Source organism: Rhinichthys klamathensis, unplaced genomic scaffold (assembly GCF_029890125.1).
Source record: "Rhinichthys klamathensis goyatoka isolate OS25496 unplaced genomic scaffold, OSU_Roscu_1.1 h1tg000011l_1, whole genome shotgun sequence".
NCBI classification, from domain to species: domain Eukaryota; kingdom Metazoa; phylum Chordata; class Actinopteri; order Cypriniformes; family Leuciscidae; genus Rhinichthys; species Rhinichthys klamathensis.
The window spans coordinates 2,721,640-2,739,240 of NW_026606564.1; the positions used below are offsets into that span (position 1 = coordinate 2,721,640).

The 17,601-nt window shown below is 36.2% G+C and overlaps 2 protein-coding genes across 2 annotated transcripts in view; one reads left to right on the top strand and one right to left on the bottom strand.

Moving 5' to 3' along the window:
- Positions 1 to 460: 460 nt before the first annotated feature.
- On the bottom strand, positions 461 to 4,011 carry LOC130101146 (sorting nexin-16-like). The gene is made up of 7 exons (XM_056266737.1): positions 3,848 to 4,011; positions 3,139 to 3,225; positions 2,875 to 3,020; positions 2,256 to 2,325; positions 2,006 to 2,142; positions 835 to 936; positions 461 to 673 (listed from the first exon to the last, which is right to left on the bottom strand). The coding sequence occupies exons 1-7, from the start codon at positions 3,998 to 4,000 to the stop codon at positions 568 to 570; spliced, it is 801 nt and encodes a 266-aa protein (XP_056122712.1). The 5' UTR covers positions 4,001 to 4,011; the 3' UTR covers positions 461 to 567.
- A 4,646-nt stretch (positions 4,012 to 8,657) lies between these two features.
- The window catches only part of ripk2 (receptor-interacting serine-threonine kinase 2), a 30,299-nt gene continuing 21,355 nt past the window's right edge, over positions 8,658 to 17,601 (top strand). The window contains exons 1-4 of the mRNA XM_056263998.1: positions 8,658 to 9,279; positions 15,944 to 16,097; positions 16,253 to 16,408; positions 17,428 to 17,585. Coding sequence (XP_056119973.1) covers positions 9,089 to 9,279; positions 15,944 to 16,097; positions 16,253 to 16,408; positions 17,428 to 17,585 — 659 coding nt within the window. The 5' untranslated portion in view covers positions 8,658 to 9,088. The remainder of the gene's footprint in view (positions 9,280 to 15,943; positions 16,098 to 16,252; positions 16,409 to 17,427; positions 17,586 to 17,601) is intronic.

The following is a 17,601-nucleotide window of genomic DNA, read 5'->3' on the forward strand; positions in this document are numbered from 1 at the left end:
AAGAAAAAAAATCTCTACCACAAACGATACATTATGAATAAAACATCCAGATAATTCTTACATGGAAGTATTCCCCCCTTTTCTTTTTCTAAGAAGTTTTTCAGTTTCTGGCTTGATGACCCATCTGTGATCATGTCTCTTGGATGAATCAGAAGGATCTGGGTGTATCAATTTACTCCGCAATCCAAATCACAAAGACAGTATCCAAATCATAATGAGAGTAATCCAAAACAGAAGTAAAAAATCTGGGTAACGTTTCTAGAACAGAGAATGTGCACAAGATGGTGACGTTGTTGCGTCATTGGCTGCTAGTCTAGAGTGAGTTTGACACAGATGTCCTATAAAATCTCCATTAAACAAACTGATAGAATCACACATGGACTCTCACGCATCATTAAACCTTTTTTTAACAACATCTTTCAGTTTAGACATTAAAAGTGTTCAAAACCAGGAGGTTTTGATTCATTCAAAATCCAGGTATTCGGTTCGTATTATGGACTAAGAACAAACAGACGTTTTGAAGAAAGTGCTTTGTATGTGATGTTGTTTTCCTTTATTTTAATTTATTTAATGGAGTTCTTGGAATGGTCCTCCAGAACTGTACTTTTCGGGACTGTCAGTTGCTGATCCACACCAACACGCTCCATGACTCCTTATGAACTGCAATTCAGAACTGAAGCGAGATACAAGCAGTTTAATAAGACAAAATGTTCTCCCCATTCTCCCAAAACACGTGTTTTTCCTCTGTAATATTACGGAATGTTTATATAAATAATAATGCTAAACTAGGATTCATTCCAAAAGGAGTAAATGGAAAATACATCAATTATATACCTTGGTTTCCTGAGTTTGTCTCTCTCCACTTCTTTATATTCCTGCTCTGTTAAAGAGTCTCCCGGCTCTTTGTTCAACTCCTCTTGGATTCTATACATGCCACTATATGGGGTTAAACAGGAAAAGTAAAAAACAACAACTAGTGTTCGGCAACAATTAATCGTGATTAATCGCATCTGAAATAAAGTTAGTGTTTACATAATATATGTGTGTATACTGTCTATAATTATTTTGTATATAAATACACATATATGCATGTATATATTTAAGAAATATTTGTATTTATATATAATATAAATTATGTATAATATACAGTATATTACATGCAAATATTCCTAAATATGTACATGCATTTGTGTGTATTTATACAAAATAATTATACACAGTACTCACACATATATTATGTAAACACTAACTTTTATTTTGGATGCGATTAATTGCGATTAATCGTTTCCCAGCACTATAAAAAAACATACAATAATCATGCAACTTATTAACTCAACTTAATTTGACTATTATTTCATATGTCAGGCTTTACAGGGTAAAAAGTTACAATTCTGAATGAGGCTTTAAAAATCTAATGCAAATAAAAAATGCATTTAAAAATGTAATAATCATGACACTTCTAGTCACCGTGATTTTGCCAAGTAAAATATGTTCCTGGATCGAGATTTTTTTTTTTTTTTGAGCCTGAAACAATATTTATGTCTAAAAAAATGTAGTCCTAACCCTATCCCTACCTCTAAACCATATCTCGACCATAAGTTATCCCTAAAACAGAGGAAAATGATGGTGAATTACACTGATATAGAAGCACTTAACCCTGGTTGTAAACCTAAACTTGACATAAACTGTAAACTGAAATCCCTGAAGTCCCTGAAATCTGATTGGTTGACTGGAATGTTGTTCCAGGATCAACAAAGATGTTGATCCAAGAACATGTTGTACTTGGTGAAATCACGCGCATGACACTTCTGTACTGCTAAAAGCAATTAGCGTTGCTGACAGGCTGTGGGCTGAGAGCATTTAGTGTGGCACTTAATCCAATTAGATTTAATTTCCTTGAGCAGAATAATCATTTTGGAGCCATTCGTTTCAGCCAGAAGACGAAACCCACCTCTCTGTCCCTGTTTCCTAAGCAACCCACAAATAGATCATGTTGCTACATTACTTTTTTGTTCTTTCAGGCTGGCTAATTTGGAGCTCTTTGTGCAGCAGAACATTTCTCAGGGACTCAGTCTCTCTCCTGTCGTCCATTAAATCTCTCTGAAGGCAACAGTTGGTCCCTTCCAGCGTCTCACAGAAGGCCTTTAGTCGGAACAGAGGGATAAATGGATAAGTTCGAGATAACTGGTGTCTGGATGCATCACACTTGGCTGAATGGAAAAGTATTACAGTATACAGTAACTGAGTGAGCTTACCCATCTCTCTCTAATATCGCCAAAAGCAGTAGGTGGGTCATCCAGACATAAGAATTGTCTGACCGCTTCACTTCAGTAGAGAGAAAGCAATGTTACTCTGTTATCACATGATTTTCTGTGTGTGATTCAGTGTTGTGATTCTCAATAACAGTTTTATTGTAGTGTTGACTGTATTTATCAAGATTTTTGCATTTTCATCTTATTTATTTATTTATTTTTATTTTATGTATTTATTTTTTGTTTTATTTAATTTATCTTTTGTACCCATATGCAGATTTTAAATTCAGGGCCATTTTTCTAAATACAGATTATGGAGCAATAGGCGAACATGTGTATGTAAAAAAAAAAATGACATGGGAGGGGAAAAAAATTCAGTGATATATATATATATATATATATACTGTGGAACTTTATTCCAAACCTGTATGATCAGAAAATAAGATATTTTTGTCCATACAATGAAAGCCTATAGGCTCCAAAACAACAATGGACCCCTCTGACTTTCATGTTCACATTTTTCAAAATATATTCTGTTCTGCAGACAGGTTTGGAAGGACATGAGGGCGAGTAAATGATGACAATTGTTTTGAATGCTGTTTCTAAACAAAGCACAATGTACCTATTTCTCATGTCTTTTTGAGCAACCAGGTGCTGTAGAAAGTCTTGTAGGCCCAATTGTCTCTCTTCTAGAAATTCAGCATTGAAGTTATTGAACCAACGCTTGGGTGGTAGGACAAAGTCAAACACAGGAAAAATCTCCTTCAGCTGAAGATACACATAAAGACATAAAGTCACTCATATCTAAAAGAAGGAAATACTGAGGAAAAAATGAGCAAATCTCCAACATTGCCTGGTCAGCTGACATGAGTCACCTGTGCCTGACCTTGTCATGTAGTCGAGAGAAGTCTGTGTATCGTCTAAAAATGTGCCAGCTCTCGTCAGGCGCTCGCCTCACTAAGATCTTGTAGACCTAAAATGTGCAGAAAGAGAACATCATGTCCTCTTTATCACTTAAAACTTTGCCTTTAACAGATACAGTGTACTTTTCCATCTGTTTATAAGATTCAATGTATCTTATTCATCCTTATGTGTCTCTAATCAAAGGGATATTTCACCCAAACCCGAAAATTCTCTCATCATTTACTCACACTCATGTTTGCCAAGCAACGGCTCAATTCATATGGATTATGTTTACAATGTTTTTAAGAACTTTTTGGACTGGTTTTGGTTACTCAATGGGGTTTCAATGGAGGTATGGAAATCTCTAGTTATTTCATAAAAGAAATATGTTTAATCGTGTTTCAAAGATAAACAAAAGTCTTATGGGTTTGTAACAACTTGTCTTGAGGGTGAGTAAATGATTGCGTGCCAAAAAAATAGCACATTATTGAGAATTTCTCCTTTTGTGTTCCACGAAAGAAACAAAGTCATTAACGTTTGGAACAACATGGTGGTGAGTATGACAGAATGTTCATTTTGGGGTGAAGAATATCCCTTAAAAAGTAAGAATTAAACAATTAAAATAGCAACAACAGACTAATATACAGTACATTGATCACTAAGGAGTGAAAAGAGCATGCATAACTCCTTACTGTGAACTTTGTCTTTTCCTCCATAACCTTATAGCCAAGCAGGGTGACCTTGAGCGTCTTCTCTTCATTGCTACCTCTACAAAATCCATCACTGTAATACTCCATCCCATTCCCTCTTCTTACAACCTCTGGACTGTGGTTTTGGTAAAACATGCTAGATCTTCTGCAATGTTAAATCCAATGCTCTCAGAAAAGAACGAGCTGAAATAAAGGATGCAGATAATAAATTTTTTTTTTTTTTTTTTTTTTAAAGCACATTCATTTCTCAAGAGATTGTTTAAATCAATGGTTATAAGAAGCATCACAGATTAAATTTTACCAATCTTCAAAAGATTCATTCATACAGCATTAGAGTTATTTCAAGTATGCTCACAAGCATCTAATCATGGTATGATAAATACGATTTATTTTCTCTCTTACCTAAAGTAGCTTGATAATCTGTTTGGGTGTTTTGTCTGGTTTGGGAGCTGGTGAAAAGAAAGAATCCTAAATCTAATGTTAGCAGAAGTTGACTGATTGTCATCTTCTGCATTCCTCACTATTAAGAGAAGTGAATCAGTATGCCAGTCACAAATGAGACACAACCGACCAAACCACACCTTCTTCTTCTTTGATCAAATTTCAAGTTATTCCTATTTATGGTGTGGCAGGTCTACCCAAACACACCATAAAAAAATCTGATTAAATGACCTTTGTATGAATGCAGAACACATAAACCTATAAAAATGCTTTTTTTCATGAACTTTTGTTTGATTGAACTGCCATTTTACAGATGTGTTCTCTTTCATTTACACCCCATAAAATGACAACTTGTAATGGAATATGTTAAACCAACCAATTTAACTGAGTTACAGGAACTTAATCATTTGAAGCATAAACACTGTAACATGGGTTTTTCTTTCTTTTCTTTTTCCCTTTTTTTTTTACATTGATTTCTCAAAAAGTTGTTCCCACAAACCATCCACAAACCACGAGCACTTCTCTTCAGCAAAGTGGTAACCACAAAAACTTATCATCACAACATGCATGGCAGAAACTTTTTTAAATGTCAAACAGCATTAAACGCTAAGCTTTTCCCTTTACTAAAACATACAATTAAATGTAAGTAATTAATTTAATTTATTCACTTAATTTCAACATTTATTCTCCTCATCCAGTCCTATGCAAAGCATGATTATAAAGCATCAACATTATTATGAACTTATCAAAATAATGTTTGCTACTTGCTACTTTTCACTTCCAATCATGCATTTATTTAAAGATACACTTTTTTATTCAAAATTATCAAAATTTAAATGAGTCAATACATCACCAATCCTTCTTCCAAAATGTGTTTTGACTTACCCTGATTCATTATGTTAAGCCTATTATAACCTGTTGGAGTAGTTTTTGTGGGAAATTGCGTACATGCGTCCCTCGCCTGGAGAGTCTGCTGGCAAAAGGAGAACGTGACAGAGCTTGTAATAAAACAAGAATCAACATTGGCTTGGCTTTTCAGGGAGATCGAGAACTGAAGGATTGGAAATGTTAAGCGACATGGAGATGGCATTTGTTACTCAACCGGTGAGTAAGGCATTTTATTGAACAGATAAATTGCCATATTTTACAGAAGAAAAAAAAACTAAGATTACGAGAATAAAGTCGTATCAATACGAGATAAAATTCGTAATATTTTAAGAATAAAGTCAAAATAGAAGTCGTATTGCAACAAATTTATTTTCTTAATTATACTTCTAAATGTTTCATTTTTAATTCTTATATTTGTTAAACAAGCTTAAATCGAGGCAATATACATTAACATGATATAAAATATGCTACACTGTAAAATATGATCAAATAAATAAATAAAGGAATTATCATGTTATCATGCAAACCAGTGGTTGCAGAGTATATATATATATATATATATATATGAATTACACATGAATTAATGTTTTATATATATATATATGTATATATATATATATATATATATATATATATAAAACATTAATTCATGTGAAGTAAAAAAAATAAGCTAGTATTATAGTAAAAATGAATCATGAAACCCATAATGATGGGTTAAATAATTTACTGGGTAAAATTAACCCAACGTGTGTTCTGTCCTATTTACCCAGCCCTTGGATTAAAATTTAATCATTTTAGTTATTTAGTTATTTTTAAGCCATTGTTTTTTAGTGTGTAAATCATTATCTAAGGGCCATATTAATCCGCAGTCACTGAGAGCCGAAGCGCAACCAAAACAATGTTCTTCCACAAAATGCATGCAGTTTTGTTTTTTAGCTGCTAGAGGGCCAAAAGTTACACAGTGCAGCTAATGACATGTTAAAAAACAATAATAAAGTATCAAAAGAACACTTAGTGGCATAGGCCTTTTATTAATATGGAAATAAATAGGTCAACCATATTTTTCCTCCCTTGCAATGTAATGCCTGTAGCACTAATTTCACAACACTACTACTTTCACAAATGGCTGTGTGTCTTTGTTTTGCGTTTTGCTGATGGAAAGTGGAAACGTTAGTTGTGGGAAAAAAACAAAAACAGACACGCATTCTCTAAGGCTGCTGTAATCCATCAGGACATACGAGTAATCCCACTGCGGCACTAGATGGCGCAATCAAGACTTCAAATTCAAGTCTGGTAATTAAATTCACCAGCAGATGGCAGTGAGTTTTTAAAAAATATATATTTCCTATTCGTGTTTTATATATAAATGTATTTCTATCTATTAAGTCAAAATGTAGCCTAAACAAACGAGAAATTAAATGGTCATGCCCTTTTGCTTGAGAAGAAAAAGAGAAGTTATGAAGTTAATTCATTTAGATTTTTTTTTATCCTATGATATTTTGACCATTGAAAGTCAGTGTATGTGTGATATGTATACAACTGATGTAGTAATAACAATATATATAATCCTTTACATAATTACATTAGTTAGCATTATGTAGGGTGAATTAAGGGTGATTGGGTCATAAGGTCGAATGGGACAGTATAACTATACAGAGTTTATTTTCTCACCTAATGAGTGAAAATAAAAACTTTTTTCGCTGAGCCTAGCTGTGAGACCGCATAATCAAAATTGGATGTCCTTATTGGTGTGACATCCTGTAGGTGGGCGGGGCAGGCATCAAACAGGAAGTTGACCCTGAAATATTGAAATATGAACTGAGGAAAATGACATTAGCTTTTGCTGATTTCATAATCAGTTTTTCCAGTTACTTTTTAATGAAAGAAAACAAAATAATGTGTGATGCATTGCATTAAATATCATAGAATATGCTTGCCTCTTGGTGAGTCTGTTTTTTTTAAAAGGAAATAATGATTTAGGCAATAATGAATGATATTGCTAAATGATATCCAGAAAGGGCATGAAAGAGAAATTGCGATGTGTTCTTCTGCTGTGATGTAAAACGGCTTCCCAGAGAACAAATATGGGGCGGGACTTGATTTTGTCCATGCTGATTGGATGGTTGTGGTTTGCTTTTGCTGTGATGTCATGTCATGTGATTGACAGGTTGTCCCGCCCTCGCGCCAGTAAACACATCATCAGATAAGAGAAGAGATGAGCTGCAAGAGGGAGAAGTTTTTTTGATTAAAGATTACAGAGGAACATGATTTTAAAAAAAAAGAAAGATGATGCACGGATAAAATTTTTATAATAAATACTGCAAAATTCCATTAAAAAAATTCTTACATTTTGATTTCATGGTGATTTTATCAGAATAAGGAATAATCCCCTAGTGCCAAGACCAAAACGCTTGCTTTAAGTTACCAAGACAATCAGCTCCATTCTCTGCATGACGGTTTGTTGTTATCATCACTGAAACCCAGAACCAGGCAATGATGTATCTCAGGAGTGAATTTGTGTTGCATGTCAGCATACATTTCTTTAAAGTCACACTCTCTCTCTCTCTCTCTCTCTCTCTCTCTCTCTCTCTCTCTCTCTCTCTCTCTCTCTCTCTCTCTCTCTCTCTCTCTCTCTCTCTCTCTCTCTCTCTCTCTCTCTCTCTCTCTCTCTCTCTCTCTCTCTCTCTCTCTCTCTCTCTCTCTCTCTCTCTCTCTCTCTCTCTCTCTTTTTATAGACTGAATTCAAGGCCGTACGTATTGTTTATGAGGAAAACTCTTGGGAATTCCCTACTTACATAATAATGGAATCAGCCATTAAACGTTCGTGGGTCAAAACATGAACACAAACTTCAAAATGACGTCGTTGGGTCAGGTTCAAATAGCCTACGTTTTAAAAACGTGGTCGCCAGGCCCAAACCATTATTTATTATTATATTTCATGATTTCTGAATTATAAAAACACAATCACAATTGTGAGTCAGAAATGTTTAAAAAGGGATAGTTCATCCAAACATGGACATTTTGTCAGAATTTACTAATCCTCAAGTTCAGCAAAAGAAAGAAACTCATATTGGTTTGGAACAAGGGTGAGGTTGAGTTGACATTGACAACATTTTTATTTTTGGATGAACTATTCCTTTAATATAGCCTACGCTTAAAATAGACAAAAAAAACTGATTGCTTCACGGCACACACTGTTCAGGTCTAATGAATGTGGCAAAATAATAATAATTTATAATAATCAAATCCGATTAAATGCGAACCCTCTGACCCCCGGAAGCTGAAGTCACAGTCGTGTGATCGGCGTTGATTTTTTCCCCACCTGTATTTCGAGAAGCCCCGCCCTCGGCGACAGGATTGGCTGTAAGCGTTTCATACGACATCTGCAATTGGACAGTTGATCTGTCATTCAGGTCAAGGGCGGGACTAGACGGGTGGTTAAAAACAAAAAACAATGCGTCGCGGTTTAGTCCGACCCACTCATAATTCACACACCTGCGAAACATTTGACGAGCGCATTCCCACACTCTAACCTCGTTTCGTCACCGTTTAATCTCAAACACCACTGATTTAAAGTGATTTTTGTGGTTAATTTCCAGTTTGTTTTATGGCGTGCTGTGAATTGCGTTGTTCGGACTGGGGGCGTGTCTCCAAGCGTGAGCTGTAGGACTCATTTCTTCCCATCTTATATTCTTACTCAGTGACACTTTTAACAAGGATCTATAATAATTTAGTCAAGCAGATGCACCGATCTCGGTGGTCTAGTACGCAGACTGTCAGAACATGCGCGCTCTTTTCTTTCTCTGTGAGGGGTTTCAGCAGTAGCAGCGTGTTCTCGGTTCCCCTTTCTGTTGAAGCTGAACGGGCCCGTTTCATCTCACAATAACCTGAAACATGGAGCACGCCGGCTGCGTCAACATCTGCAGTCTCACCAGCACCTTACCGGTGATCCCGTATCGGAAACTAACGGACCTGCACTTCATCAGTAAAGGAGGCTTCGGGACGGTGTTCAGGGCGCTGCACAGCGACTGGCGCACCACCGTGGCCATCAAGTGCTTGAAACTGGATTCTCCGGTTGGTGAGAGGTGAGTTCAGTCAGTACACTTGTGTTGTGATCTGCTTTACCTTAAACGCACTGTCCCTAAAACACTGTCGAAATCTGATTTGTACTGATCGGATTGTTGGGTCTTGTTCTGTGTGCCTAGATGGCTTCAGTCTGCTATAGGAACATAAATGCTGGTCGTTGCAGGTGTTTAGGAAAGAAATGCTGTGCAAATCTGGTCACTGATCTAAAAACTATAATACAGAATTTACGTACATGGGTTAAGTATGCTGTCAGACCATTGTTCTACAGGACTGTGAGTTTTTACAGGGTTGGGGAGGAAGTAAGGTAACGGAATACATGTAACGGCGTTACTTAATCAGGATACTAAAATCTGTTAACTCTAATTCGTTACAGTTAAGTTACGTAAAAAAAACAGTAACCAGATTACATTATGCTTGGGTTAAGTTACTGTATACTTTTTAATTAAGCAATTTGTAACTAATGGAATACATTTTTAAAGTAGCCTAACCCTCCAACTCTCCCTGTGTGTGTTTTATATATATATATATATATATATATATATAATGAGTTTATTACTGGTCAAAAGTTTGGAAATGACTACTTTTAGTGTTTTTGAAAAGTCGCTTATGCTCATCAAGCCTTCATTTATTTGATCAACAATACACTAATATGTGAAATATTATTACAATTGAAAAATAATGGTCTTTACTTTAAAATATAATTTATTTCTGAAGCTGTACTTTCAGTAGCATCATTACTCCTGTCTTCAGTGTCACATGATCCTTCAGAAATCATTCTAATATGCTGATTTATTATCAATGTTGGTAACAGTTGTGCTGCTTCATATTTTTTTCTAGATTCTTTGATGAATAAAAAGAACAGCGTTTATTCAAATAGAAATATTTTGTAATAATATACTCTGCCATTCAAATGTTTGGGGTCAGTACTTTTTTTCTTTCTTTTGTTCAGCAAGGATGTGTTAATTTGATATTTAAAAAAAAAAGTAATTGTAAAGATTTATATTGTTAGAAAAGATTTCTATTTTGAATAAATGCTGTTCTTTTGAACTTTTTATTCATCAATGAATCCTGAAAAAAGTATCATATTAAAACAAATATTAAGCATCAACAGTTTTCCAACATTGATAATAAATCAGCATATTAGAATGATTTCTGAAGGATCATGTGACACTGAAGACTGTAATGGCTAATGAAAATTCAGCATCGCATCACAGAAATAAATTTTATTTTAAAGTATATTAAAATATATAACCGTTATTTTAAATTAATAAAATTTCACTGTTTTTTTCTGTATTTCTTTTATCAATAAAGTCAGGCTTGATGAGCATAAGAGACTTCTTTCAAAAACATTAAAAATAGTAATGTTTCCAAACTTTTGACCGGTACTGTGTACACATAGTATTTATTTTTGGTTCTTTGACCAAACTAGAAGGTCTTTTGGGACAAAAACCAACTAATTGTTTTGGGCTAATAAGCACTGAGTTACAGCTTGAATGTTTTTGTCCACAGTTCTGAGTTTATACGATCATTTATCATGGAATGTGATTTCCTGGTCTGGATAAGTTGTTTAAAGAAATTAAATTCTGAAAACTTAAGTCTGAAAGAAATGGAAATATTTAGCGTGTTCAATTAAAGCAATAGTTCAATAAAGTTCTGCCATTCACTCACCCTCATGTTTCAAACCTGTAGATTTGTTATCAATATTCAGAATAATGTGCTGGTCTGTTCTTGGGATGCAAGACATATTTCATATTGTTTATCAACTGATTCTAGATTTTGTTTTGTTTTTAATCAGTGTCAGCCAACATTTGTATTAATATTGATAATTCAATGTAAAAATAGGGGAAATGAGCATGCATGTTTAGATTACTTCTACTGTCATCTAGTTCACACAGAAGTGATAATTTACTCACCCTCATGTCGTTTCAAACCCATAAGACGTTTAGTTAACCTTCAAAACACTAATGAAGGCATTTTTTATGACAAAAATCTGAAAAGTCAATTCCACCAAAACTTTGACACTTCAAAAAGCTAATAAAGAGATTGTAAAAGTAATCTATATGGATTTTTCTATATTAAATCCTATATTTTGAAGGGACTCGATCGCTTTATACGATTAACAGATTTAATTTAGCTTCTATAAATATTGATCTACACAAGCATGTTCATGTTCATCAAAGCGATCATGTCTCTTCAGAACACTTGGATTTAACAGCTTGATTCATATGGATTTCTTTTACGACCTTGAAGATTGAAGATGAACAAAAGTCTTATGGATTTGGATCTACATCATGGTGAGTAATTGGTGAAAGAACAAACTTTTTAAGTTCATCTTTAAAAACATGAATAATTCAACAACACTATTAAACCTTGTGCTGCACTGGTCAAAAATGACCAACCTTTTAAAAATGGCTTGTAAATCACTCGTTATGTTATATTTTCACCAAATATTGCTTAGATCAAAAGCAATTTTCTAATTGAAAGAAAACAAGTTGACAAAAAGGTTGAATCCAATATTTGGTGATTTAATATAGCATAACAAGAGATTTATAAACTGTTTTTTGTAGGCCAGTCACCAAGTGAAACAAGGTGAAAGAAATCCCCCAAAAAGTAAAAAAAAAAAAATATATATATATATATATATATATATATATATATATATATATATATATATATATATATATATATATATATATATATATATATATATACACAGTAGGGGTTGAACGACTTCAGATTTTTTTAAGTCGACTGTTATGACATCAAAGTCGAGTCGACGTCGACTAGTCGATGACGTCATTCATAAAAACACAAGAGATGGGACTGCTTTGCAACATGCCACAATTTGCAATTAATTAACAGAAAATTATACAAATGCTGACAGACAGCTCATAATGGGGCCGTTTACACCTGGTCACTTCATGTTTTTTTACTGATCTGATTTATCAAAACGATGCCATTTAGCCTACACCTGGTCACATAAATATGTTTTCGCAAAACAGATATAAATCCGATCTTCAAACAACGCGCTATGCAGATTTAACGGAGTTCACGTCACCGAAAGCAACAATAATGAGCTGCATTTTATTGATCATCAGCTAATTTCAAAATCAAAGACCGCAATAAGAGAGACAGCACTGGTAAGATCATTTCTGTTTCTTTACTTTTAATGAAGATGATTGTGTGTTAAGCGTCTGCGACTTACTTTCACTTTGATTTGCGATAGTTTGCACGTTGGCTTGATGAATAGATGCTCGAGCTGCTCATATGCGGCGATGCGTGTTGCCATAGCTTCATCGCTATAATACGCTCTCACACGTTTATTTTTAGCATTGTTGGGAGAAGTCCAGTTTCAACAACCAGATGCATTGATTTACACTTGTCCAGTTTCGTCTGTTAAGCGGCCCAGACCTCCTCCTGAGGCGGTTTGAGCGATCGGATTTAAATCCGTCTCGAGTGCGTTTCGGAGGGCATTTACACCTGGTCTTTTCACGATCGGATATAGCTATCAGATCACAGAAACACTTGAAGTGCCCTGGTGTACACAGCCCGCAGTTACATCATCATTTAGGATGAAAAGAAAAGGAAAAAAAGCTATAAATTCACATCAGTGCCTTAGTGATGCGCAGATCCAAGTAATACAAAATAATATTCCAATTAACTGCGGGTGAATTAGCTACATCATTAATATGTTTAAATAAATAAATGAAAAAAAATGTTTTAATGATTTTAATAAAGATACTGAACTCTCATTTCCGGTAGTGAGCGTGCGTCATGCTTTTACTTTCGTTTTCAACAATATCTAGTGTTAGGTTAGTAAAGTATTTACACACATTTGATGTACCAATGCTGCTTTCTTGCTGCAATGACCCTCTGGGCTCTTCATCTGTTGTCGTCTGCAACATGTTAGTATCAAAAGTAGCGCAATCATAGTGTCACATGATCATCGCGACTAGTCGACGTCAAGCTTAAAGCGTCGCGGTGTTTCATTAAGGTCGACTAATCGACTAGTCGGTTCAACCCCTAATACACAGTGGGGAGAACAAGTATTTGATACACTGCCGATTTAGCAGGTTTTCCCACTTACAAAGCATGTAGAAGTCTGTAATTTTTATCATAGGTACTCTTCAACTGTGAGTGACGGAGTCTAAAACAAAAATCCAGAAAATTGCATTGTATGACTTTTAAGTAAGTCATTTGCATTTTATTGCATGACTTGATACATCAGAAAAGCAGACCTTAATATTTGGTACAGAAACCTTTGTTTGCAATTACAGAGATCATACGTTTCTTGTAGTTCTTGACCAGGTTTGCACACACCATACAGACCTTCTCCAGATCCTTCAGGTTTCGGGGCTATCACTGGGCAATAGGGACTTTCAGCTCCCTCCAAAGATTTTCGATTGGGTTCAGGTCTGAAGACTGGCTAGGCCAGTCCAGGACCTTGAGATGCTTCTTACGGAGCCACTCCTTAGTTGCCCTGGCTGTGTGTTTCGGGTCGTTGTCATGCTGGAAGACCCGGCCACGACCCATCTTCAATGCTCTTACTGAGGGAAGGAGGTTGTTGGCCAAGATCTCGTGATACATGGCCCTATCCATCCTCCCCTCAATATGGTGCAGTCGTCCTGTCCCCTTTGCAGAAAAGCATCCCCAAAGAATGATGTTTCCACCTCCATGCTTCACGGTTGGGATGGTGTTTTGGGGGTTGTACTCATCCTTCTTCTTCCTCCAAACACGGCGAGTGTTTAGACCAAAAAGCTCTATTTTTGTCTCATCAGACCACATGACCTTCTCCCATTCCTCCTCTGGATCATCCAAATGGTCATTGGCAAACTTCAGACGGGCCTGGACATGCGCTGCCTTGAGCAGGGGGACCTTGCGTGCGCAGCAGGATTTTAATCCTTGACGGCGTAGTGTGTTACTAATGGTTTTCTTTGAGACTGTGGTCCCAGCTCTCTTCAGGTCATTGACCAGGTCTTGCCATGTAGTTCTGGGCTGATCCCTCACCTTCCTCATGATCTTGCATGGAGACCCAGACTGAGGGAGATTGACCGTCATCTTGAACTTCTTCCATTTTGTAATGATTGCGCCAACTGTTGTTGCCTTCTCACCAAGCTGCTTGCCTATTGTCCTGTAGCCCATCCCTGCCTTGTGCAGGTCTACAATTTTATCTCTGATGTCCTTGCACAGCTCTCTGGCCTTGGCCATTGTGGGGAGGTTGGAGTCTGTTTGATTGAGTGTGTGAACAGGTGTCTTTTATACAGGTAATGGGTTCAAACAGGCGCAGTTAATACAGGTAATGAGTGGAGAACAGGAGGGCTTCTTAAAGAGAAACTAATGGCGCTTTTCCACCACACAGTACCAGCTCGCCTCGGCTCGACTCGACTCGCCTTTGTTTGGTTTTCCACTGTGTAAAAGTTGTACCTGTACCTGCTTTCGGGTACTTTTTTTCGTACCACCTCCGGCAAGGTTCTAAGCGAGCTGAGGCGAGCTAAGGCGATACTAAAATGTGACGTGAAAACAATGCCGACTGCTGATTGGTCAGAGAGAATTGTCACTATTCACTGCGTCATCATTGCACGCGCCAGATGGAGTATCCAGAATAACCCTGCCATTTTTAAATAGTTTGGCCAGAGATAGTTACTAAACTTACTACTATTATTATGGCAACTCGGAAGAATACGCCGTGGTCAAACGAGGAGGTGCAGACATTCCTTTGTTTGGTTGCCGAAGAGAGGATCCAGCGAGAGCTTGATGGGGCAACGAGGAACGAAAGGCGTCGCTATGACGACCGGGTACTATTTGTGGCGGTACTTTCTGCAATGGAAAATGGAGCGAAAAGCGAGTCGAGTCGGTACTGGTAATGGAAAAGCGCCATAACAGGTCTGTGAGAGCCGGAATTCTTACTGGTTGGTAGGTGATCAAATACGTATGTCATGCAATAAAATGCAAATGAATTACTTAAAAATCATACAATGTGACTTTCTGGATTTTTGTTTTAGATTCCGTCACTCACCGTTGAAGAGTACCTATGATAAAAATGACAGACTTCTACATGCTTTGTAAGTGGGAAAACCTGCAAAATCGGCAGTGAATCAAATACTTGTTCTCCCCACTGTATATATTTGGGGAGTAGTTTTCCCTGTGCGAGTTTTAGTCCAATTCGATAACATTAACATTTTTGTGAAAAAGAAAATCCTCTCCCTGTCAAAATGACCCGAACACAACATTGTAATCTTTAGCAGATTCCAGGAATAATATCATTTTTCTTTTTGTATATTATAATGTTGGAAGGCCTCAACTACTTGTAGTTTTTTAAACGATTGATTTTAGTTTTTAATGTTTTATTTTTCATTTGTTTAGACCAACTCGGAACAGAATTTTAATATCATTCATCCATAATATGAAAATAATTATAAGCTTATCAGTATCGCCTGAATTTCAGCTAAAATTTAGGTTGGACCTGTACCAAAAAAGACAAGATTGTCAAGGTTTTCATTGAATAATCCATGGAACAATGAAAGTTATACCAAGAACAAATCATGAATAATGGTTAAATGTTGTGGAAACCCTGACACTCTTGAAATGCATAATATTGTCTGGTGGTAGAGAAACCCTACCAGCCCTTGTATAAATCATTAAGCTTTTTTTTTTTTTCTTCAGGGAAAGGAATTGTTTATTGAAGGAAGCTGAGGTGCTTCACAAAGCTCGATTTAACTACATCATCCAGATCTTTGGGGTGTGTAACGAGCCTGAGTTCTTCTGCATTGTGACTGAGTACATGACCAACGGTTCACTGGATGAGATCCTACATGAGGTACAACTGTACAAACAGCATTCCTTTACATGACACGCTTTCTGTTTAGTCTTGTCGCATTAGCGTAATGCGTTTGAGTAATGCACAGTTTCACTTTATCCTTTTTGGCAAACAGGTTCTTGAATGTTCCTTTCTGTTTTCTTATTGCGTTACAGAAAGATATGTACCCAATGGTGGCCTGGCCATTGAGGCTTCGGTTTCTTTATGAGATCGCTCTAGGGGTCAACTTCCTCCACAATATGACACCACCCCTTCTGCACCATGATCTCAAAACTCAGAACATCCTGATGGATGGGGAGTACCATGCAAAGGTTTGTGCGTTCAGACAATTGGATTCGAGATTTGTTCAAGATGTTTCCACACCTGTTTTTTTTTTTTCCCGCATGTGCATTCAGATGCATGTGTACATTTTTGTCCTGCTTGAGATATTTTAACGTCAAGGTGATCAACCGTTGATCTTTTTGCACGTAACCCTTATTGAAATGCGAGTCATTGTTAAAATGTGCTGAAATCCATATTTGTCTGAATGTTATCAGTGTCTATCTTGTTTAACCTTCTCATTTACATATTTTTTTGTGAAAGTTTCATATTTCTTACCCAGCTTTAGTCTTACTACTACCCTTTTGAACGCAATAAGCAAATACTTGTACCTTGGAAATCAGCTATGACCTATTAACATGTATTTTATGTAGATTTGAAAAATGCCTTAATTCCTTATATTTGTGCTTTGGGGAATCTGTAACTTTTATACTCATTTTAAGTGATAGTACAACCAAAAATGTTGTCATAATTTACTCGCGCTCATATCATTTCAAACTTGTGTGACTTTCTTCAGTGGAACATGGAAGGAAATATTTTGAATAATGTGCTGGTCACTCTTTTACTTGACGCCGACACGTCAAAAATTGCACCAAAACACCGTAAAAATATCATGAAAGTGCTCTGTATGTTTTGTGTACTATCATAAGACTTCTAAAGGCATAAAATAGCTTTTCATTCAAAAAAATGTAGTCATTATTCACTTCCAGCTGTTAAAAGTCCTAGTTTCTTTTCATTGTAACTGTAAAATGGAAAAGAAATGCCAGTAAGTTTGTAAAAAAAAAAAAAAGGTGAATGTAGCACAATGGTGCTTTTTGTTGTTGTAATTTTGGAGCTTGACCGACACAACTCCTACCCTGGTCTTTCGATATCTAGAGTGGCCACTGAAAAACCCATATCGGTTAATTTAAGTCAAACATTAGTCAGTATAAATTTTGAATATATTTAGTTGTAACTTCACAGTGAACTTTCTGATCTGAAGTGTGTCTTGTATGTATGTGTTTGTGGATAGATAGCAGATTTTGGCTTGTCTAAATGGCGTCAGCTCTCAATCACTAAAGGGTCCGGCTCCAAACCTGCCGAAATGGGAGGCACGGTCATCTATATGCCACCTGAGGAGTACGAACCTTCCAAGAACCGCAGAACAGATGTCAAATATGACATGTACAGGTCAGTTTCTGTAGAT